We start from the raw sequence: 23642 nt of genomic DNA, 5'->3' as shown, positions 1-23642 counted from the left end.
TCCGTAGCTTTTCCTTTATCCAGTGCCACTGGGTCAGTCAGGCATGATTTACCTCTTTTTTTCTATAGCCAATTTTATAAGGATTTTCTGGTAAGAAGTATGGAGTTACCCACTGTGGTGTCTGAAAGCAGAATAGTGCAATGGAAATGGACATTCTCAGCATTTTCCTGTGTTACTAAAAGGTCCAGACATGGAATATTAAAAGAGTGTGGAGAACATGGTGAATGTGACAGAAACACATGTGTGCAAGCACAGACACACAGAGTAAAACTAATGAAATTTGCTGTTTGACGGTTTCCCAGCAGAGCAACAACTACTAAAAAAAAGAGTTAAAAATCACCTGATGCTTTTTTTTTCCTTTCTAATTTTGCCCCAAGTAAAAAGCAGTTGGCAGCAATTGGGTATGCTTTACAATGCAGTGAGAGTTCAAGGGCTTAGCAGAAGTGCATTCTTCTAAACCATGTAAGTCTTTGTGAGATGGCTTTAAGCTCAGACAGGACATTTCACTGATGCCAGGAGATATCTAAAATAATACCCAGAGACATTTGATCGCAGCGATCTTTTTTTCTGTGCTTTTAAGTCTGATGCCTTCATGCTGTGGCTGTTAGTAGTAGGGAGGTTGGCCATGGTGCCAATATTTCTGTTTTGTTCCTGCAAGACTATTTCAGTACTGGTATGACTGACAGAGTAACAATGACATATATACTGCTATAATTTGGACTGATGCAGTGCTAGTTCTACTTTCAGACACCCTTGCTAACTCACTTTGTCAGTGACCTTCAACACACTTAAGCTCTGTGGCTTGTTTTCCTCAGCAAAACTGCCAATTATACTTAATTTCCTCAAATAGATGGTAGGTGTTTTAAATTGTAAATTGCACTGATTGAGACAAGGAAACATTCATATCTCTTTTACAGCTGAATACAAGTGCAGCACTAAATTCTATTTATTTTTTTTTTCCCTGTAGGAACTGAAATACATACGAAAACTAATAACAGTACAAGTGTTTAAGGAAACCAAAGGGAGAAAAGCTTGAGATGTGCCATGTCAGAAGAACTATCCATTTATATTTAACCAAAACCTGGAATGTGTCAGCACTAATTTCGTACACAAGCTTTGTCCTTTCATATACAATCTTATATAACTCATACGTTATTATCTTTACATGAGAAATTCAATTTGTCTTTCTTCAGGTGGAATAGTAAAATTGTATTATACTATCTTGATATTATCTCATTATATCACATGGTACCAAATAGCACATGCCATGTAGTAACTATATCATACAGGAATTTTTGATTTTCTGCTTTTGTCACATAATGATAATTTACAAGCTACTGTAGTTCCTTTCTCAATTTTAAATGAAGAGTGAAGCATTAACCCAACCATTCAAAATATTAAGCTTAAATTCTGCTTGGAACATTGCAAAATAGTAAATCCAAATGAGACATACATTCTCTTTAACTTTGGCCCACAGAGAAAGATTATTATACCAGAACAGATAAATAATCCACAAAAATAGTATGAGTCAAAATCAGCTAATGGATATTATCAGGTAATGGAGATTGGATGGATCAGATATGAGTGAAATTTATATTGTGTTACTGAAGCTTGAAAGTTTAAATTGTTATTCTGACCAGCTCTTTTGATGCAAGCTTATTATAATTAGTAATTATGGACCATGTATGAATCAAAGAAATCCTTGTTCAGTTTTAACATTTATAGAAATCTCATAACTTCATAATGTGGTCAGAGGTTATACTTTGAAACAGTTAGAAGGTAAACAATGTTTAGATATTAGATAAGTAGTATAGATACAATGCAATAGTAATAGATTGGATATGTAGTAATATTAATACAGAATGGTACAATTTCAGACTCTGCTTTTCTTTGAAAACGTAAAATCTCACCAGGTTGAGGACAGAAAAGTATTTCCAGAAATACTGCATTTTTGCTAGTTATTCCCAGTATAGATAAATGAAAATCAAAATCTTGTGATCAATTAATGCATAAAGTCATAGAATCATAGAATTGTTTGGGTTGGAAGGGATCTTAAAGATCATTGAGTTCCAATCCCCCCTGCATGGGCAGGGACACCTCCCACCAGACCTGGTTGCTCCAAGCCCCATCCAACCTGGCTTTGAACACTGCCAGGGAGGGGGCAGCCACAGCTTCCCTGGGCAGCCTGTGCCAGTGTCTCACCACCCTAATAGTGAAGTCATACCATTCTTAACATTCATTAAAGCTCCATGAACTAACTTTGTGTGCCACAAGGTGAAACCTGTAACATGGACATAAAGGAAATTTCTGTCTCATTTCTAGAATTTTTTTCTTCAAGTCTAGATCTGCTCTATTTTATTTCCATGATCTTAGTGAGACTGGGACATGATCTGCTCCTCAGCTCCTTCCTTATCGCCCTCTAAATTAATCTCCTGACATATGGATAGTGGTGCACTCTTTTTTTAAAGTGGCTTAATCTTAATATCTGGTGGTTTTCAACTATTCTTCTGTGGAAATAATGAAAAAGTAGAATGAAAGAGCTACTTCTGAAAAAGCATGGTTTCTCTGTGTTTTATTTGGAAGTTCTGGCATTCAGTATTTCTTTTGGTATCTTCTCACAGCATAAGTTCTTTGGGATAAGGCCACTAATTTTTGTTTGGCAAAGATTTTTGTTTCAATGTTTTTGTTTTCAGTACTGAGTAATAGCGAATAAAATGTTTAAATGAACTTTCTTTTCCAACTTATATCTTATTTTCTAGGCTTTCTGATATTCAGTCCTAGGAAAATCTGTTCTGCACACGTACTATTTTTAGAAGTATTATAATAATAAAATTTTTATATTTTTAGAAATATTAGAACAATTAAAAATTTATATTTCAAATTATAAAGCTCTGCATCATCTCTACCATAGATCTAGTTTTCCCTAAGTAACTATATTTCTGTCCCATCTTTTATTTTAATTTTTAAGTACTTTTTTAACTTTTTATTAACATTGTTCAATAGTGTAGTTGTTTAGTTGGTTTGATATTGTTAATTGCAGTAAGAATTAATACATTGTTGTGTTTAGATGAATATATCTTTGAAATCTAGTAGAAAAAAAATTGAAAACATTGGAGTATGTTCTAAAACTGAACGTCTTCCCGCAAAAAAACCTGAATAAAGTTTTGCATGTATCTCTTTTGGATGTCTCACACAGACCTCTGACTTACTTGTAACTAAGACTTCCATGATTTCCAAACAAAAATTAAGATGTCATAGATATAGTAAGCATCAAAATTACTAGTGAATATTGTGCCCATACCTTTATATATGTTAGAATGGAATAAAATTACATTCTCACAGGATCCACTGAAAAAACAAACACAACTCTCCTGAATTCTCTAAAGGCAACTGAAATTGAGCTTGTGTTCAAAATGAAGAATTAAAATAGCTGCATCAAATCATTAAAGATATTCTTAGGATGACTACTCAGCTCACAGCTTCCAGTGGTGCCTACAAATGCCCAAATGGAGAATTTGCACAACTTCACCAGCAGCTGTTAAATGCAGAGTAAGTGCTTGAGTTGTTCAGATGTTTGCAGAAAGGCTGTAACAGTTAACTTTAGCTATTAAAAATGTCTATTAATACACTTTTTTTTTTACAGATTAATTCACAATATTTTAGGTACTTTTCTAAGAGTATCTGAAAGTACTCACCCTTTAGTTACAGGTAGTAGGTCAACATTACTGAATTCTTACTTTAATGTATATTTACCTACGTTACTTGGAGCGTAGTTACATTTAGGCTCGGGGATTTTAATTAATAGTAAATGTTGATTTGTGCCTTCTAATTCGGAAGTCTTATGCATTCTTGGATGCTTAACTGAAGTATATTTATTATGCTAACAACCTTATACCCCTCTGCCACTAATGGTACTCTACCCATATCTTATACCCACTAACTTGCCAGTGCAGTGTTAATACATATCCTTCTGGATAAATTTTGCAATTGGATTTATATATCCTGTAGGAGCTCTCATGTTCTTGACTCTTTACTGTAGTACTCACTGTAGACTTGAACTCACATTCTCAGTCCTCAGAGAGGACTGAAGCCAGGTTGACCACAGTGCTGAAGCTCAGCACACTGGCATTTTCTTTGAAGTCAGTAGGACTTCTCATACACTTTTGTGATGGATGTGCCTAAGAGCTTTGGCAGCACATGCAACGTGAAGGAAAAGAGTGTATCTCAGTATGTCAAACCGATTATTATATTTTGGCTGTTGTAACTCAAGAAAGTAGCATGTAGGTGTCTTTTCCAAATTTCAGAATGGCATCACAGAAGAGGGAGGTAAGATGGGTTAAAGCAATTGCAGTCAGACATGTTACGATTTTTAGAGTCACAGCTCATCGTGTGAACCAATTTAGCAGAGAAATGTAAGCTGTTTGAGTACCAACAGTGTTTCTCATGGTGCTTGTACAGAAAAAAAAAATAAGCTTCTGTCTGAATTAATTTAAATTACTAGATGGTAGGTTTATGCTTTTTAATGAGTTTCTCATTATTCAATCAGTAAGCATTGCTGGCTCAGTCCAGTGCTCTTTCAAAGAGAGCAGATTCAGTTATACGGGAAGTGCAAGAAACACAAGAAACACTCTCCTTATCTGCTGGAGGTCACTGAACGGATAGACTGCACAATGTCTTCTTTCTTTTGAGCCATTATAGATGGGTTTGTCAAAGCAATGTACTGTATTCAGAAGAATTCAAGTTCTACATGTCGTGTAACTTACATAAGAAAGGTATTTAAAAATAACAGAATTTTTGTAGTAAGGTATTTTCTAAAATAATAATGTTTTATATAATTTATATATTAATAGCTATCAATGATAACAATCTGTTGAACTTTACTTTTTTAGTTTAAAAAATTACTAATTTCAGTAATTTTTATTCAAAGGAAATTTATTTTGGTAAAAAATATATACCAAAATTATTTTAACACAGGATGAAAGATAAAGCCTATTAGTTTTATAATTTGTTCCAGAATTAATAGATACAATCTATATATACACCAAATAAAATAAATAACAAAAAAAATCATCAGAATAATAAAGAGCTTTTAGGTGTGTTTCTTTTAGTAACTATGACAAGTTTCCTGTGTAAATGGCAGTGTTTATCTTCATCTTAGGCCTATTTTGACAATCTTAAGAGTAATGGCTCACTTTCGTACAATGAAGTATATGAGAAACTCTGAAAATACTGACAAAAGGAAAAGGATTCTGTATTTGCCAGTTACCTAAAGTTTTATATTCTGAGTCTTTTAATAACCTCCCCAGAGAAGTGGTGTATTCCCCAGCATTCAAAACTTTTAAAATTTGGCTGGACAGGGTGCTTTGCCATCTTGTCTAAACTATGATTTTGCCAGGAAAGGTTGGACTATAAGATCATTGAGGTCCCTTCCAATCTTATATTCTATGACTAAGAGTCCATAGCAGTCAGCTGCTTAATACAGAATAGCATAATCAGAATGTAGACAACAAAAATTCATTTGATCACCTATCTGATCACTGTGGGTATTTTTGTAAGCTCTTATTGGTCCTAGCCAGTGATCAGGATCACATATCATCTATACAGGTAGATTGAAGATTTTGCTTACCCTGGAATCTATGTGAAAATTACTTCTTCACTGAGATGAATCTGTATCAATGTACTGGTGTAGAATAAACTCATAAGGAAAGGAATGCCCATATCAATCACAGAACTATTAACTGTTATTAAAAAGTAGTAAACAGTTATTTTCACAGCATTCCTGCTTTTGAAAAGTACTTGCATCCTTGTGTGGCACTATATGGGACAACGCAATCACTCTGGGGGACAATTAATATTTTCCATTACCCTATATTAACTTGTTGAATGATATAACCTTATTTAAAACACATGAAAATGAGTGGTGGCCTGATTTAATGGACTTAACTGCTGTTCAGGAAAATAGATCGTGGGAAGTACATAATTTAGGGCATGGGGAAGTATTTTTTTTCTCTTTATTCGGATGGAACAGTGTACAAGGTACTGCAGTCTATAAAATATTAAGAATGTCATCCTGCTTTCATTCTTCATATATGAAACAGTTAATACACACAGAGATGATAACAAAGCTATGTGTCATTATGTAATTTAATACTATAGGCAATGTAGAGTTCAGAGCAGTTATTAGAATTTCAGATTATTTCTGCAATAACTTTTTCAACCTTAAAATTTTCCTTTCCCAATAGAAGTATCTACATAGATGTTTTGTCAGCTTTCTAAAATTGACATAGAGCAGTAGGAAGAAAAGACTTGATATTATTTAGGAGATGGAAGGCATCTAATTTATAACCAAAGAGTGCTTTAAAATCTTTAAATGTGGCTGTTTGTTGAAATTATGTGTACAGTTAACAGATTATAATTTCATTTTAGCAACATTATAGGAAGGTAGTCCCAGAGAATAAACGTATGTTCTTTCTGAAAGACTTTTCGCTATATAAAGCATTGTTGTATTTATAGATCTACATATTTTCACATATATAGATCTACACACAGTTGCACAGCCATGTTGTCAGTGTTCAGTAACTAATTAAGAAATAACTGTTCTTTTAAATCTAGACAATATGTGTATATGTCTCTTCAAATCAAGAGACTTTGAAAAATCCAGGTGCTTATATAGATGTGCTTCCTTTCCTAATGCAGGTGATCCAGTCAGCTTCTCAGACATTTTACCAAGATGTAAATCTGAATAGTCTTTTCCCTCCAGTTTTATTTTAAATGCTTACACACCTCTCTTTATCTTTCTTCAGCTGCCAAATAAGAACTTCTTGGTACAACTATAAGGGTAGCTAAAGGGCCTTGGCCATAGCTGTGAGCCAGGGACAGTGTTATGACAGCGAGACTCCTGCACTGACTGATCCCTCTTTTTTGACATAAAGGTTTGTACACTAAGGGAGATGCAAAGTAAAGCTTGCTCACCAGTCTTGGGAGAAATGCAGAAAGGAAAGTCCAGTTCTTTCTTGTTTTTCCCTCAAGACTATAGTGAACTGTTGACTTGAGCTCATTGTAAAATTGTGATACTTCCCATGGGATAAGAAACTAAGAACTTTAGAGATCTATTGAAATGGCTGTATAAATAAGACATATCACTGAGAAAATGACTATTAAATCCTGTATTAATCTGATTTGAGCTGGAAGTTTCCAGAAGGTTGAGCATGCTCTGTGTGAAACTGGGAGGTCATACAACTTAGAATGCATTGTGTGGTTTCTGAAAGGTGTGCTCTTTTCCAAAATTAAATGGGGTCAAAACGTATACTGTTTGACAGAGGAGCAATTACATATAAAATGTAAAGAAAGGGCATCAGTTTAAGCAGTAGTAGATAATTTTTTTCTGCTGTTGAAGTCTTCAAAATGAATACCTAAAATGCAAGCTCTGCTAAACTTCATTCATGGGACCTGGCTATATTACATATATATGATGCATATTTTCTGATTGGAGGAAGATGTAGAATAAATGGTGAATACATGAGAAGACTTTTAATTCCAGAAAATCTGTTTGTGAATGAGATTTTTATTCATTATCAAACGGATTATGAACCAGAGGATGTGCTTACAGTAGAGTGACTTCTTCATTTGTGATAGATCTATGCACAGCACTGGAAATTAATCTGGGCATACAAGATGAATTTACATTCATAGTTAAATGAAATAAAGTATTTTTTTAAAGTTAATTAGCAAATATGTCATAGAATCATCATCGTTGGCAAGGATCATTAAGATCAAGTCCAAATGTCACTCCTACACCACCTTAACCACTAAATCATCTCTAGCAGCACCTGTGTTTAATTCACAGCAGTCAGTGTTTCAGAGTGAAAAACTATATTATAAACAGAGATACTTCCTGAATTAAAGTTGACGACTGATTTGCACATAAAGCTTCTTAGGAAAAAAAGTAGTCTCTCATTATTACAGATATGTTGATTGGCATGAGTTTGGATCAGGCTCATATGTGCCTATATTACTTTGAATCTGCACTATCCCACTATATTCTAGTTGGATAGTGTAAAAAAAAATGACATTTTCTGGTGGGCAAAAAACCTTTTACAAAACAGGTTTGACACAGCTCTGTAAGGAACTCAGAAATGAAAGGAATTGTAGTACAGATGAAAACAGGTCACCTAGGACTTAATATATACGTGATGAATTCACATGTTTTTCCAGTTATCATTAACAGTAAGGTCTTCTCTTAGGACTTTCTCAAACATGAACTTTTATGAAAATGTTATCTTCAATAATGTAATAATTTCCCATCCTATTAAGGTTTTGAAATATTTTTTCTTTGGTACTTTTCATTGGCATAAAAAGTGAAACACCAGCCTTGCAAACCAAGAACTCCAGTCATAACCTAGGCTGGTCAATGGAGATACTCCTGGAATTAAGCCTTTATTACTTTAAACAACCACTATCTCCCTGCTCACCATTCTACTGCCATTTCCAGAACTGCTGTTAAGATTTACAATTTGGTCTTATGTGGGATAAAGAAGCACTTAGCCTGCAAAAGGTTGTAATATGATGATGTTCTCTTGGTGTGTGGGAAGTGAAAGTTAAAATTGGTGCTTCTATGATTATTACATATATCAAGGCTTGGCTTCGTGAACGAAGATTTCAGAAGGGCTCTCCCCATGCTGATGGCTGATGAGGCCAATGTGGGACAGGCCGTGGGGTTGCAATATGCCCAGCAGAAAGTCTCTTGTGAGGGGACAGCCAAGGCACGGTGCTTTCTGTGATGTCTTTTCTCCTCGAGACTGATTCTACTGTGTTCTCAAAGGGGGCAACAGTGTTATGGATGGTGTCTCCATGTCTCCTGATTGAAGGCCAGAGTGGAATCACTGCTGGCAGTCAGCATGGCCAAAGCTGAGGGATTGTTTCAGGGAGTCCCTGTATCTCCCTTTGGGGCTCCTCTGCTGTGGCAGCCAGTGGCAAATTCACCATAGAGCACAATCTTAGGGAGGGGGTGATCCTCCTTCCTGGAGACGTGCCCTGCCCAGCACAGCTGAGTCCTCAGTAACATGGCCTCAGTACTGGTGACCCCTGCCTGTTCAAGGACAGGGACATTGGTCACACAGTCAGTCCCATGGCTGTTTAGGATCGTATGGAGGCAGCACTGATGGAAGCATTCAAGGAGTCACAGGTGGTAGTGGTAGATGACCCATGATTCAGACCCATGTAAAAGAGTAGACAGTGCAACGGCTCTGTAGACACTGATCTTTGTGTTTATTGCTCCAGACTCTTTTATGAAGTCTTCCAAATGCTCTGTATGCCTTTGCTAATCTCTTGTCTATCTCTTTGATGATCTTGTTGTCCAAGGAAATAATACATCCCAGAGAGCTGAACTGCTGGACTGATTTGCCTATGGTGACGTGGGGATAACGGAGGTCTTCCTGTGGTGCAGGCTGGTAGAGAACTTCTGTATTCTTCAAGTTGGCTTCCAGCCCAAAAAGTCTGCAGCCTCTGCATAGCAGGATGTTATGTGCTGCAGAGCTGCTTCTGTGTGAGCAATGAGGGTGGCATTGTCAGCAAAAAGCAACTCTGGGACATGGGGATTTAGGGTCTTGGTGTCACCTTCGGTCCCCTGAGGCTGAATAGGCTCCCGTTGGTACCATATTGGATGTAAATGCCATTTTCTTCATCGAGATCTGCCGTGGCCCTTTGGCATCGTGCTGAAGAAGATTGTGAATAGAGTGGGTGTGAGGATGCAGCCTTGTTTCACACCATTGGTTATTGGGAAGGATTCAGAGAGTGCATCTCCATATCTGACTTGCCTCTGCTGATCCTCATGTAGCAGGATGATCATTTGGAGGAACTTGGGGGGGCATCCTAGATAATGATATATATGATATATATATATATATATAATATATATATATGTAATATATATATATATATATATAAATAATTATAATTATTAATCATTACATAAATATATGGGGAATAAAAATGCCCCAACACTGAATGCTCCCAAAAGAAGCCCCAGAGCAGAGGGAACTGCTGGTTTGTAGCACAAGCAGCTAGTGCAGACAGTGAATTCTCCTGAGCAATAGGAGATTCTGAGTTACATCATCATTCTGTCTCCTGGATTAACCACTTGAAGTGCAACCTCAAAATAATCTAATAGAAGTTGCAGGACAAATGAATTAATATTTTTTACAGAAAACAGGCAACGTATTGAAAAACCCCAGTTTTTCCTTGCTGAATGAGATAATACGTTTCTGGAAGCTTATAATTTCTAAGGATCAGTATAAATTTTCAAAACAATGCTCTTGAGTATCTTATGTTGGTTTGGTGCTATTGAAATAATTCCAACAACAACATTCTGATATTCTCAGTTCCTTACCAACATTATTACATCCATGTCTTGTATCAGCAATAGTGTGGCCAGCAGGAATCATAGAATCATAGAATTGGCTGGGTTGGAAGGGACCTCAGAGATCGTCAAGTCCAACCCTTGATCCACTCCCGCTGCAGTTACCAGACCATGGCACTGAGTGCCACATCCAGTCTCTTTTTAAATATCTCCAGGGATGGAGAATCCACCACTTCCCGGGGCAGCCCATTCCAATGTCTGATCACCCTCTCTGTAAAGAAATTCTTTCTAATATCTAACCTAAACCTCCCCTGGCACAACTTGAGACCATCCCCTCTTGTCTTGCTGAGGGTTGCCTGGGAAAAGGAGAAAGGAAAATATTGTCCTCCTGCACTCAGTTCTGGTGAGGCCACACCTCGATTGCTGCCCTCCATTACATTATGGAGGACCGTAGAGCACCTTAGAGAAGGACAAACTTGGTGAAGGGTCTAGACAAAGTATCTTACAAGGAGTGCCTGAGGGAGCTGGGGTTCTTTAGTCTAACAGTCCATAACTATTAATATTTGATATTTTGTTTGTGAGGAAATATTAGCCACTGTGCATATGTGTCCTACAAATTGCAGAAGTCAACAGCTTTATGGTTTGAACGAATTGTTGTGGCTTATTTCAGGGAAAACTACACCACACTGAAGGGGGTTGTGGGAAAGAGTTGGCAGAGAAACGCAGGGAAAACCAGTTTTTAAACAAACTAAAAAAAAAATAAAGAATTAGCGTTCTTTTCACACTCCGAAGTGTCACCTCCTCACCACCAGGATCGCTGTCTCTTTGAAGTCACTGGTGTCTCTAGTGCTCTGCTTCTTTTCACCTCTCTTTGCTTCAGTTTGCTACTGATTTTCCCCTTTTTTCCTCTGAATTTTTATTGTAAAAAGTTCCTTCTTCTCATAAATTATTGCCAGAGGTTGCAAATAGGTAAATTCACGTCTTCCCTTTGTATTCAGGTTTTCCTGGAATTCTTTAATTCTGTATCTGCTACCCGTTTGCATTAGCTGTCTGGCAGCTTATCAAAAGCATTTTGATGAGATTAGTCTTGATACTTAAAGATTGTAAACAGAGAAAGGGCCAGTGTTGAAGGGGATTTGCTAACAGAAATAAGTTTGATACATTTTAAAGAGAGCAAACTATGCCAGAGATTCATGCTAGCTTGGATGTAATTTTGCTGATTCAAAAGGCAATTTGTTTTTGTTTTCAATATATCCACATTACATTTAGTCTGGAGAGAAGCAGGCTCAGAGGAGACTTTATGGCTCTTAGAAACTCCTTGATAGGAAGTTGTAGAAAGGTGGATTGTTGCTTGTTACTTTTCCTAAGTAACTCAGTAACAAGATTTAAGACAAGAGAAAATGGCCTATGTTTGCAGGAAGGGAAATTTAGATTGGGAATTAAGAAAAATATCTTTACTGAAAGAGTTGTCAGGCACTGGAACACTGCCCAGGTTGAGCCACAATCTCTGGAAGTATTTAAAAGATGGGTAGATGTGGTGCTGTAGACATGGTTAACAATTGCACTCAATGATCTAAAGGGTCTTTTCCAACCTAAATGATTCTATGGTTATGCTCTATGATTATATGACTAGTACCCACAGGATAAAAACAAAATCCAGTGTGTTAGAAACCCAGTTTGAGAAACGAAGGGTTCAGCTTTCACTGGACTAAAATTAGTACAGAAAATTATTTTTAAAAGGGCAAATCTTGGATGGTGACTGATATCTAGAGCCTGTACCTGACATTTCTCAAAAAAATGGAGAGAACATCTACATTCCATCAACAGTGATATTTTATCTAGTTAATTATGTACTCTATACAGGTAATTGAATGCACTTGTGTAATACATACACAGTATCTTGTGCACAACTTCATTGAAATGCAGGGGTTTTGTGGAGATGGAGTTTCAGACACGGCTTTTCACATCTTGAGTCAAATATATAATGGCAATGTTTTCAGAAAGATTCTATAGAATATCTGTATTCTGTCTGTATTGTGAAGACTCAAGTGACTTGGTGCACAGAAACCAAAACTGTGTGTATTAACAAATCTTAAGTACTTTAATAGCAATTAACTACATTCTATCTTACAGTTATGGACTGAGATTTACTGAAAAGCTTGAATTTTGAGGGATATAGGGACATTTGAACAGTAGAATAAAAAGAAGTACTAAAATAATTAATTTAGCTAAATATGTCCCTGTGGTACATGCAGACTTCCTAGGCAAACTCATAGATAAACAAGTTAATAAAGTATGCTGTTCTTTTGAAACTTTTCCAGATAAATATATTCAGGGGAAAAAATTGTTAAGAGTGGTGACATTTTATTTTTTCAGTGGTCATATTTAATTTCTAAATTAAAATAGACATTGAATTTCCTATTCATGTTTCACGCTTTAATAAGTAACCTTCTACATTATGGAGGGCTTACTACCTACAGGAGTGAGCATGATGTAGTGCAAGGATAGCTTAGTGTCTTTTTTTTCTTTTTTTTTTTTTTTAGTTAGAAAACAATAGTATTGCCAAGGAAGAGGGGTGAGGAAAACAATATTTATTTTCTATTGCTCCCATAAACACATGCTATAGCATGTGTGTAGATAAGTGTGTATGTGTGTGTCTGTGTGTCTGTGTGTGCCTGCCTACACTTCAGAAGTGTTTTGAGAAAACATATTGAAAACAAAATCAAATATATTCTTTAATAAATCCTCTAATAAATAAGTGAAAATTCTTTATTGTGGTAAGTAGCTGTATCTGCTTAGTTTCTAGGTTTTTCTAAAGAGCATGAAATGCAGAATAATATGGATACTTTTGCACCAATTTCACGCCTGGGATTCACTCAACTCCATTTTATCTTTGTTTACAGTTTGTTGTCTTAAATATATTTTTGCTCATATGGAAAGTAAGATTACATTTTAAGGACGATTGTATGGTTTGTCTTGGTTCACTGTGTAAAACTCAATAATAACTTTATTTACATTGGTTCCAGCATAAAATCAGGTTGTTACTAATTCTTTATAAATCCTAATGAGGATGAATAAATTGTTAAGTCATTGAAGATGGTGACTGAAGGCGTTATTTCTTCAAGTTTACAGAACAGAATGAAGTAAATTGCATTTCTTATGTAGAAACCATAATTTGGTAAATTTTTAAATATATTTTTTGGTTAATAATATTCTTTTTTAATAGAATTTTGTTTTTGCAGAAATCACTTTTAACTGAAGTAACTGCATTGTCACAGAATATAATACATTTTTCTTCAAATATTTTCAATTTGTTCTTGATATTTTATGTTTATGTGCACTCTGCATCTTTTTTTATTTTTCAATTTCAAATGTAACAGATTTTGCTATTTTTGTTACATTTTTCTTTTTTTTCATACTAGTGGTTATTTTTTAATTATTTTTGAGAACCTGCTGTTTTTGAATTCTCTTTTTTTCCCTTTATTCCCCTCCCCATTATGATCCCAGGAGCCAACACAAAGAAAAGCGCAGATGATATAACCAGTAATGATCGTGGTGAAGATGAAGGTATTTTTTGTTTTTTCAAAGCTCGACCCTGATGCATGAACATAAACTTTTTAATTTTTGTAATAATAATAATATTTGTTATTGTTATTTCTATTATTTCAACATAATTTTTAGTCCCTTGTTTGCAGAAGCACACTTCAGTTTATACTTCAGTGTGCTTCTTTATTTTCTTCTTTAGAAATTACTTCCATTGTTGTTTTTTTTTTTTTTAAATTACCATATAGATGATTGCAGTTCCCCTGTGACATAGGTGTAAAGGTTATTCCTAAATATGTGTGAAGTGAGTAACATAAATATTATTTGAAACCACATACTTTCTCCACCATATTCTTTCTTAGGTCGAGAAAATGGAACTTTAAAACATGCATGTACTCTTTTCCCTCCTACACATTTTGTAAATTCACCTGTTTGAAATTCATTAAAGAACTCACATATATCCTTCCTTTCACTTCCACCGTTTCCCCAGTGCACATGATGTACATTGATGAAGTTGAATTGTGCTTTGTCTTCGCCAGTTTTATTTACTTTTCCTTTTTCTCTTTTTTTTTCGTTTTTTCGTTTTTTTCTTTTTTTTTTCTCACAGGATGTGGTTTATTTCAGAACACAGAAATAGCGGATGCTGTTGCTGTTGCTTTATTGTGTTTTCCTGTAATCAGCTAGGCTTTGAGATACTTCTGTTCTGACTCTGACCACATTCCCACTGAAATCAATGACAATCATTTTCATTGACTTCTTTCAGAGCTGGATTGGATTCCCTGAAAGGAAATGTTAAAGTTCACAGTAAAGTACCCCAGAAAAGTTTTACAAGGAAATACTTTTTTCTTGCCTTGGCACATGAAAACTGTTTAGGATGCACCAAAATAGAAAGAAGTAATGAAATCTTCTGCAATTCTACCCCTTCCTTTTCATTACAGTTAGTTGGACAGTTTATTTTACTTCACATATTTACCACTTTAAGAAAAATATTTTCTAATTAATTGGTAGCTTACTGTTTATGCATTTCTTAATTCTCACATGCTTGGCCATTCTCCTGACAAAGCTGTCAGCCCAGGGCTCAGACAGGAGCACTCTGTGCTGGGTTAGGAACTGCTGGAGGCCCCCAGAGAGTGGTGCTGAACGGTGCTGACCCAATTGGTGGCCGCTCCCCCAGGGATCAGTGCTGGGCCCAGTTCTGTTTAATATCTTCATTGATGATTTAGATGAGGGGATTGAGTCCACAATTAGCAAATTTGCAGATGACACTAAGCTGGGGGAGGAGTGTGGATCAGCTGGGAGGCAGGAGGGCTCTGCAGAGGGACCTGGTGGAAGGGACCTTTAAAGATCGCCTGGTCTGTTCCCCCTGTGGTCAGCAGGGACATCTTAAACTACATCAGGTTGCACAGAACCCTGACCTTGAATGTTCCCAAGAGTGGAGTATCTGTCACCTCTCTGGGCCACCTGTGCCAGTGTCTCACCGCCTGCAGTATGAAAAATTTTGTCCTTATTTCCTTATATATGTGATAAGGATATGTGATGCCTTATTGCTGATCACATTTTTAGTATCTTAAGAGTCTTTCCTAATAAGCCTGAGGAAAAGGAAGAGTTTTGGAAGGCTTGAAATAAAACTCAGGTCCTCTACCTCTAGGTATTTAGTTAAGATTTTTCTTTCTCCACTTCCCTTTTCTCCTTTTAAATATGTTTATCCTACCCAAAAGTGAACACAGCTGGGGCTTTTGGGTTTGTTTGTTTCTTGGGATTTTTTGTTGGATTTTTATTTCTTTATTGTTTGTTTGTTTATGCTTGGTTGGGTTTCAGTTTTGGGTTTTTTTTGGTTAGTTGGTTGGTTGTTTTTTTGTGCTTCTATCCCACCTACAGATACACTGAATTGTTTGTAAAAGGTATATATCTTTACTCACTGAATTGTCTTTTGCTTTTTTAAATGAGCTTAGCTCTGTTCCCACTGTTTCTAAGGAGAACATAGGTTCCTAATTTAGGTAGTCTGAATTTCCATAGGGGAAGAAGCCTAGCTTTTTATTATTAGAGAAAGATACATTAATCATTGATTACTGCATCTTTATAGCTCACTCTGAGGTACAAAAATACAATTATTAATTAAATTTAACTCTCTTTTAGAAATAAAGATAAAGTTGTTTATTTGTCTGAAAGAAGTCAAGCGCTTTTATGCATACACAAAATATCTGTGATACAATTAAGGAACATTAATTCAAGGTTGTTCTTTCAGGCTTAGCTACCATGATAAGGAAAAGTACAAAACAAAAGACATAGTTTCCTTGAATTCCAAAAACTTGGGCTATGAATTCACATCATTTCTGTTTGCTAATTCCTAGGCTATTGGAAAGAAGGAATTGTTTACTGTTTGCTAATTTTGGGATATTATCTCTTACTGAACTATTTGGAATGGAATTTCAACAGTTATGTCTCAGTGAGGAATAGGTATGGGTTATGATTGTAGTTTTATTTTTAAATGTACAAGTGTTTCTAAATTTGCATATACTTGATCAAATATTCTAAAAAACCCTCAAACTATTATTCCATAATTTGATATTTTTTAGGCTTTTAGATATTTATATTCAGGCTAAATTCCTTATATTATTGAAGGCATTTCAAGTGTTCTGAGAACAGAAGAAACAGTATTTGAAGTAACCAAGAGAGATATTCAGATTAAGTATTGGGCTTGTAGAATGATCCTGAACCGTGTAAACTGGCTGATTAAAGAGGTGGTGATGACACTGAAAACACAGACAATCAGAATATTTTTAGTATTGCTATAAATCACTAATGCCATATTTCCTTATTTTTTATTGCTGTATTATGTTTTCCTTACTTGAATTTTTTCAGACATTCATGATCAGAACAGCAAGAAACCTGTTATGGTCTACATCCATGGTGGATCTTACATGGAGGGTACTGGAAATATGATTGATGGCAGCATTCTCGCAAGCTATGGAAATGTCATTGTTATCACTCTCAATTACAGGCTGGGTGTTCTAGGTAAGTGGCTCTTTTCTTCATCCCCAGTTGCACATAAATATTTTACTGCCTAATTTATCTACCGATGAATCATAGATCCTTGGGCCAGTTTTGGTTTTAAAACAGAACATTCTTGCTGGTGGGTAGTTTGACTGTATTGTATTAATTTTGAATTCTGTTCAATACGTTACGGAAACCGGGCTAGGTTTCATAACCCCTTCTTTTTACAGCTGCCTTTACATCAGACAAAAATGACCGGTTGTTTATAATGATGTTAGTGCTGGCTTATGTTAAATATGGAATCATATAGTATTTCCTCCTAGTTTAGTGCTTCAACAAGTTTTGAGGGCTTGTATCTTTTCCTCATTAAAATTTTCTCAATTCCATCATAAAAAGAAAAAAAAAGGAAGAAAATTAATCAAGAATGAGTACTCTTCCATTTCAACATAGTTGGTAATGGTAGGAAGGGGGAAAATATTACTTATTTCTACATATTTTATGTGTGTCCAAAATATTTTCTAGGGCAGAAGATATAGAGTTAATCCAGACAATACAGTATATATACACTGATAGAATTCATGATGCAGGTAATACAGAGTCAAGAGGTTTCAAGGAGTGATGTAAAATTATCTTCCTAAGTGTAATGATCTCCATAATCATGAGTTATTATGTTGAGATAAATTAATACTTCTGTCTTTCAAACAGAACAAGAGCTACATCCTCTTGACATTGTAAATATCATTCCGTCAGACTTAACAAAATATCCTTAGATCCATGTCCACAGGCCAAAAATCTTTTCTGTCTTCTCTGTGATTCCAATTCCTGAATGCTGGTGTGCATGAGACTTTTCCCCAAATAAATGTTTAATTATTGGGGTTTTTTTTCATTGTTCTGTTTTTCCACAAAAAATTTCTTTTAAAAATTGCTCATAATAGCAGAAATTAGAAATATTTTTTTCTTAATGAGAGGGCAGGTAGCATTTAGAGAATAGCATAGAGACTGCTAGAATGCTCATATTTCCAGATACACAAGGTATGGTAATACTGCTGTGTGTGGTTTTTGATATAGAATGGCTTTTATGAAGATTTTTCATCATGTTTTTTTAACAGCAAATCTGATTAATATTCTTGGCATGCACTATTTTGGAACAGAGGAAACTTCTTTTGTTGAATTATCTACTACTGTCGTTAATGTGCTTCAGCAATGCTTTAGCTCATCAGAGAACTGAGAAATTTTTTCTTGTCCCTGATTTTGACTCTCTTTTAAATACAAAAGCATTTTTTTCTGTGTTCAAATCAGATTTAAATATAAAGTGAGGAATATAAAAAGGTGTTTTGTTATATTTATTCATGCAATCTTGTATTCAAGATAGGAAAGTGAAGAATTTGAGACTCTTAAAAAAAGGATTGTTGTTGTCAAATAAAATGAATACCCAGAAATTTGGTAATAGTTATTTGCCTGTAAGCATGGTTATTTACTGGGTCTCTTAAAAGGTTTTCTCTTGTTTTCTTAAAGCTAAAATTGTTGAAGGATATAGATGATTGTAAGTAGTTTAGAGTGTTTCTTTGTCCAGTTGCCTCATATTAATATGAAAGAAAAAAATGCAATATTTGCATTGATGAGCTCCTATTTTATGTGTTTACACTGAAAACAAACAAAACCTAAACCATGCTGAATTGTTATATTGTGGCATTTAGGGAAAAAAAGGTATAATACAGAGACGTTTAGATAAAAATTGAAAAGCAGTAACTGTGATTAATGGATTAAGAAAAATGTGGTGGCAAATAGAAATTTTTAGGCATAATGGAATTTAGTCCTTGTTATAGAAGGTCTGTGAATTATAAAAACTGAAGATGCATTTAGCAGTTAAAAATCAGAGAATTTGTATTTCATCAACATATTTCTGGTTTTCTTCCTCGGTGAAATGTAAATATGAACCTTGAGAGCACAATAGGCTCTGCCTAGACGTTGGACGATGCTAGGTGAATTCCATGTATTTTTTAAAATAAAAATGTAAAGAGACAGTAAAAATGAAAGCAAAAAAAAAAATTTATTCAGGTAAACAACCATATGAAATAGAAATGTGACCTCCAAAAGTGAAAAAAAGTAAAAAAAAAGAAAGAAACACAACTTTTATGTGTAAAGTTAAGAGAGTAGCATAATTATTATGACATATATTTTTGAAGATTTACAATGTTTGTATCCATTTCTTTTCCTTTGTATTATCTTCTGTAAATCTGATATATTTCAGTTTAATTTGTCAGGCTGTATACAAGAGGACACTAACAATGACAGAGATGTGCAATTCTATCACTATTATCCTCCTGTGATGGAGGAATATAAATTGATCACAGTTATTATTTACTGAATATTCATTATATACTTTTATACTATCACTGTTCTATTCTTGAGCACATTAAATTATTTTTCTTTCAATCTGTATTTTGTCATTAACAGCAGTAGACTGAAAATCATTAGGACTCCATAGATAATCACTGTTTGATATTAGCCAGACAAATAATAGAAACAAAGAATAGTTTGGATTGGAAGGGATCTTCCAAGATCATCTAGTTCAGTCTCCCTTCCATTGGCACAGTCGTCTTTCACTACCTCAGGTTGCTCAAAGCCCCATCCAGCCTGGCCTTGAACAATTCCAGGGAGGAGCCATCCACAACTTCTCTAGGGTACCTGTTCTAATGTCTCACCAACCTCATCGTAAACATTTTTTTCCTTAAATCTGATATAAATCTACCCTTTTTCAGTTTAAATCCATTCCCCCTTGTCCTATCACCTAAAAAAAGGTAAAAAGGATCACCGGTAAAAACGATCTCTCCATCTTTTTTATATGCCCCCTTTAAATACTGAAATGTCCCAATAAGGTCTGCTGGGAGCTGCCTCTTCTCCAGGCTGAGAAAACCTCAGCTCAGCCTTTCTTCATAGGAGAGGTGTTAGGTGTTTGAGTCTTCTGATTATTTTTGTGGCCCTCCTCTGAACCTCCTCTAGTAGGTCCATGGCATGTACTGGGGACCTCAGAACTGGATGCAGTACACTAGGTGGAGTCTCATGAGAGAAAGAAGTAAATGGGAATAATCACCTCCCTCAACCTGCTGGCCATGCAACTTATTTCCTCCAACTACTGCTTTGAGATTGAGATAATTGAGAGATCAGACAGAGAAGGACCTTGGAGTTTGGATTGACAAGAAGCTGAACATGAGCCAGCAGTGTGCCCAGGTAGCCAAGAAGGCCAATGGCATCCTGGCCTGTATCAGGAACAACGTGGCCAGCAGGTCCAAGGAGGTGATTCTGCCCCTGTACTCAGTGCTGGTGAGGCCACACCTCGAGTCCTGTGTCCAGTTCTGGGCCCCTCAGTTCAGGAAGGATATCGAGGTCCTGGAGCAGGTCCAAAGGAGGGCAACCAGGCTGGTGAAGGGACTCGAGCACAGATCCTATGAGGAGAGGCTGAGGGAGCTGGGGCTGTTCAGCCTGGAGAAGAGGAGGCTCAGAGGAGACCTCATCACTCTCTCCAACTCCCTGAAAGGAGGGTGTAGCCAGGTGGGGGTTGGTCTCTTTTCCCAGGCAACTCTCAGCAAGACAAGAGGGCACGGTCTTAAGTTGTGCTGGGGGAGGTTTAGGTTGGACATTAGAAAGAATTTCTTTACAGAGAGGGTGATCAGGCATTGGAATGGGCTGCCCCAGGAAGTAGTGGATTCTCCATCCCTGGAGATATTTAAAAAGAGACTGGATGTGGCACTCAGTGCCATGGTCTGGTAACTGCAGCAGTAGTGGATCGAGGGTTGGACTTGATGATCTCTGAGGTCCCTTCCAACCCAGCCAATTCTATGATTCTATGATTCTATGTTGGAAGAATGATTGCCAGTGAAAACTGAGGAGAGAAATTGTTGAGTGTCTCAGCCTTCTCCAGGCTGGTTATTACTGGCTTATTAATTGAGGGGGGTAGAGTACCACTTATTTTTCTGAGGAACGTATCTCTAGAAGTCCATCTCATAATCACAGAATCAAAGAATTATCAGAACTGGAAGGGACCTCTAGAGATCATCCAGTCCAACTCTCCCACTAAATCAGGATCACCTAGAGCACATTCCAGACTCCTAGAGTCTGATTCCAGGTGGGTTTTGAGTATCGTCAGAGAAGGGGAGTCACAACCTCCCTGGACAGCCTGTAGCAGTGCCCTGTCACCCTCAGAGTAATGAAGTTTTTTCTTATATTTAAATGTAGCTTCCTATGTTCCAGCCTGTGTCAGTTGCCTCTCATCCTGTCACTGAAAATTCTTCACATTCCTTGCCAAATTAAGCTCCAACTGTGCCTTATTTTTCTTGATCCTCTCCCTACACACCCGGGCAGCATCTGCATAATGTCCCTGGTTCCACTGCCTGTGCATTTCCTTCTTACAATTTAGTTTAACCAGGTGATTCTTTGCCTTTTTTGCTCAGGCTGCCACCAGTGTTAACCAGTCTTATTAGTTCATTTTGTCTTAATAAGCAGCAAGTCCTGAACTTCTCAGACTGGGCTATCACCTCAATTAAGCAATTATCCTTGATGCACTCCAAGAGTCTTCTGTACTGCTTCCAGCTTGCTGTCCTGCTCTTCCAGCAGATGTCAGGGTGCTTGAAGCTCCTCAGCAGGATTATAGCCTAGGAACATACTTGCTGTAGTTGAAATTAGAATGCTTCATTGACATCTTCCCTTTGATTGGGTGGCCTGTAGTAAACACCAACCATAAGGTTTCCTTTGTTTGCTTGCCCTCTAATTTTCACCCATAAGCTCTTAACATGTTCATCACTGTTTTTCAAAGATATCTGTGTGTAGTCAATCAATTGCAGGGCAAGAAGGGTGTCCTGACTTGATAAATCTCTCACATCAGGTCCCACAAGACCTAGCTTCTTGAAGGTGAATCCATGATCATAGAAACCAAAACCTTGAGTATGGCACCAGCTATAAAGCTAGGCATTCACCTGTTGAATTTGCCTACCTCTTCCTGAACCATTTCCTGTAACTGGGAGAATAGAGCAGAACAACACCTGTGATAAGTTTTAATATTACTCTGAGGGGCATATAGTCTAAGCTGCCTTGCTGCAGCATCAATAGACTATACATGGGACTGTCTGCCCAGATGATACTCTTTAGGCTTCATCAAGCTTGGTGGCCTCCTAGAGATAGCATGAATACAAACTCCTGTAGGCAGGCATGTAGGCAGCAAACATATCGAGAGAAATTGTCTGGTTGGCAGTGGTGTTCTGGCTCTCACCAGGGAAGCTCCAATTTCTAATACCTTATGTGCTTCTCTGGATGGCAGTGGTTGTTGTGCAGGTCAGCAGCTGCATTGAGTTTTCATGTTTGACTTTTCCTGGATCTGTATGTTACTCATATGCTGTTCAGTCTACTACCCCAGAACAGTTATGTAAGAGCAATTTAGGGAATGGGGAATGTTCTTCTTTTGCCCTGAGCAAAGGTCCAGCCTCCTTTTTCCTGTGAGTTACTTCTTTCACTCATCTCAAGGTTGGATTCAGCCTTACCTTCTCCTTGCACAGCCATAAGGAGTGTCAGTGACTCAGGCTGGGGCAGCACACAATATCATATATTGATTTTCTGCTCACATTCTTGAATACTATGTTGCCTGCTGAGCTCCCCTGGTAACATACCTACTTGGCTGAGGAGCTGCTCCATGAAACTGGGCATACTTGCAGAAATAATATCCTACTGCTGCCTTCAGCTGCTGGGTGAACATCCAGATACTGGAGCTCCATGCAGCCTATTTCAGTCCTTGGGAGATCTGTTTGGGTGGAGCTGTCAGAATAGGTAGTCTGTAATGCTTCCATTCAGGTTTCAGCCACAACCTTCTAGTTACGGTGGGTGTGTTTGGTTTTGTTTTTTTTTCCTGCAGGTCACAGTCTCCTTATAATTCTTACTGAAAATAGCTTGCAGGTGAGCAGAGCAGGCAGCAGCCTGATACTGGCAGAGTTGGCAGCTCCTCCCACATGCCCTGCTGACAAGTCTCCCAGACCATGCTGTCCCTGCTTCCACAGGGTGTTAGCTCCCCAGGGATACAGCTTCCTGTGGTTCCTGTGGAACTGGTCACAAGAACAGCTGGCACCATCCCACTCTTGCTCACCTCTCTCATGAGACGTGTGTCCTGCTAGTTGGTACCTCCCCCACCAGCAGTCCAAGGGTGCTAGAGGCTCAGAAGCTCCTTTAGAAACCTCCCAGTTTGGCATCCTGGGAACAGAACAATAATAGTGGTTATGTAAGTTTGAGAATGCCTAGATTTGGGAAATGGATATTCAGAGATGAGGAAAAATGAAAATTGTTGGGAATCACTTGATTTACTTGACTTTGCTGAGCTTGGCCTCATGAAATATCTATACCACCATTAAATATTTGACAGGATAATACAGAATGAACTACATGGGTTTCTTTTACTGCCTTCTGATATAATATAAATTTAATTATTTTAATGGATATCTGTGATCATCCTGTAACTTAATAAAAGTCTTATGATTCAAAAAGACCAGGTTTTACCACACAACACTGCATCCTTTGAATTTTAAAACCAGGTTTTAGCAGGCACTGTAAAAGACAAGGTTTCTTCATCTTTTATAGAGGGAAGTCTGTTTGCCTGTTGGCTGTAACTGAGATACCAAAACTAGTCTGAAGTTCACCAGAAAGCAGGCAACACAAAACCAAAAAAGGCTTTACTTGTGACAGCTGTTACATAGTCTATAAAATATCT

At 36.9% G+C, this 23642-nt stretch overlaps 1 protein-coding gene across 2 annotated transcripts in view; it reads left to right on the top strand.

The window, feature by feature from the left end:
* NLGN4X (neuroligin 4 X-linked) overlaps nucleotides 1-23642 on the top strand; it is a 147492-nt gene that overhangs the window by 52834 nt on the left and 71016 nt on the right. The window contains exons 3-4 of one of the 2 annotated variants that reach the window (XM_071747574.1): nucleotides 13865-13924; nucleotides 16763-16915. In XM_071747574.1, coding sequence (XP_071603675.1) covers nucleotides 13865-13924; nucleotides 16763-16915 — 213 coding nt within the window. The remainder of the gene's footprint in view (nucleotides 1-13864; nucleotides 13925-16762; nucleotides 16916-23642) is intronic. The other variant, XM_071747584.1, reaches the window with a different exon arrangement.

This window comes from Heliangelus exortis, chromosome 1 (genome assembly GCF_036169615.1).
Source record: "Heliangelus exortis chromosome 1, bHelExo1.hap1, whole genome shotgun sequence".
NCBI lineage: Eukaryota > Metazoa > Chordata > Aves > Apodiformes > Trochilidae > Heliangelus > Heliangelus exortis.
Note: the sequence above shows the minus strand (reverse complement) of the source record. Positions and strands in the feature narration are given on the sequence as shown.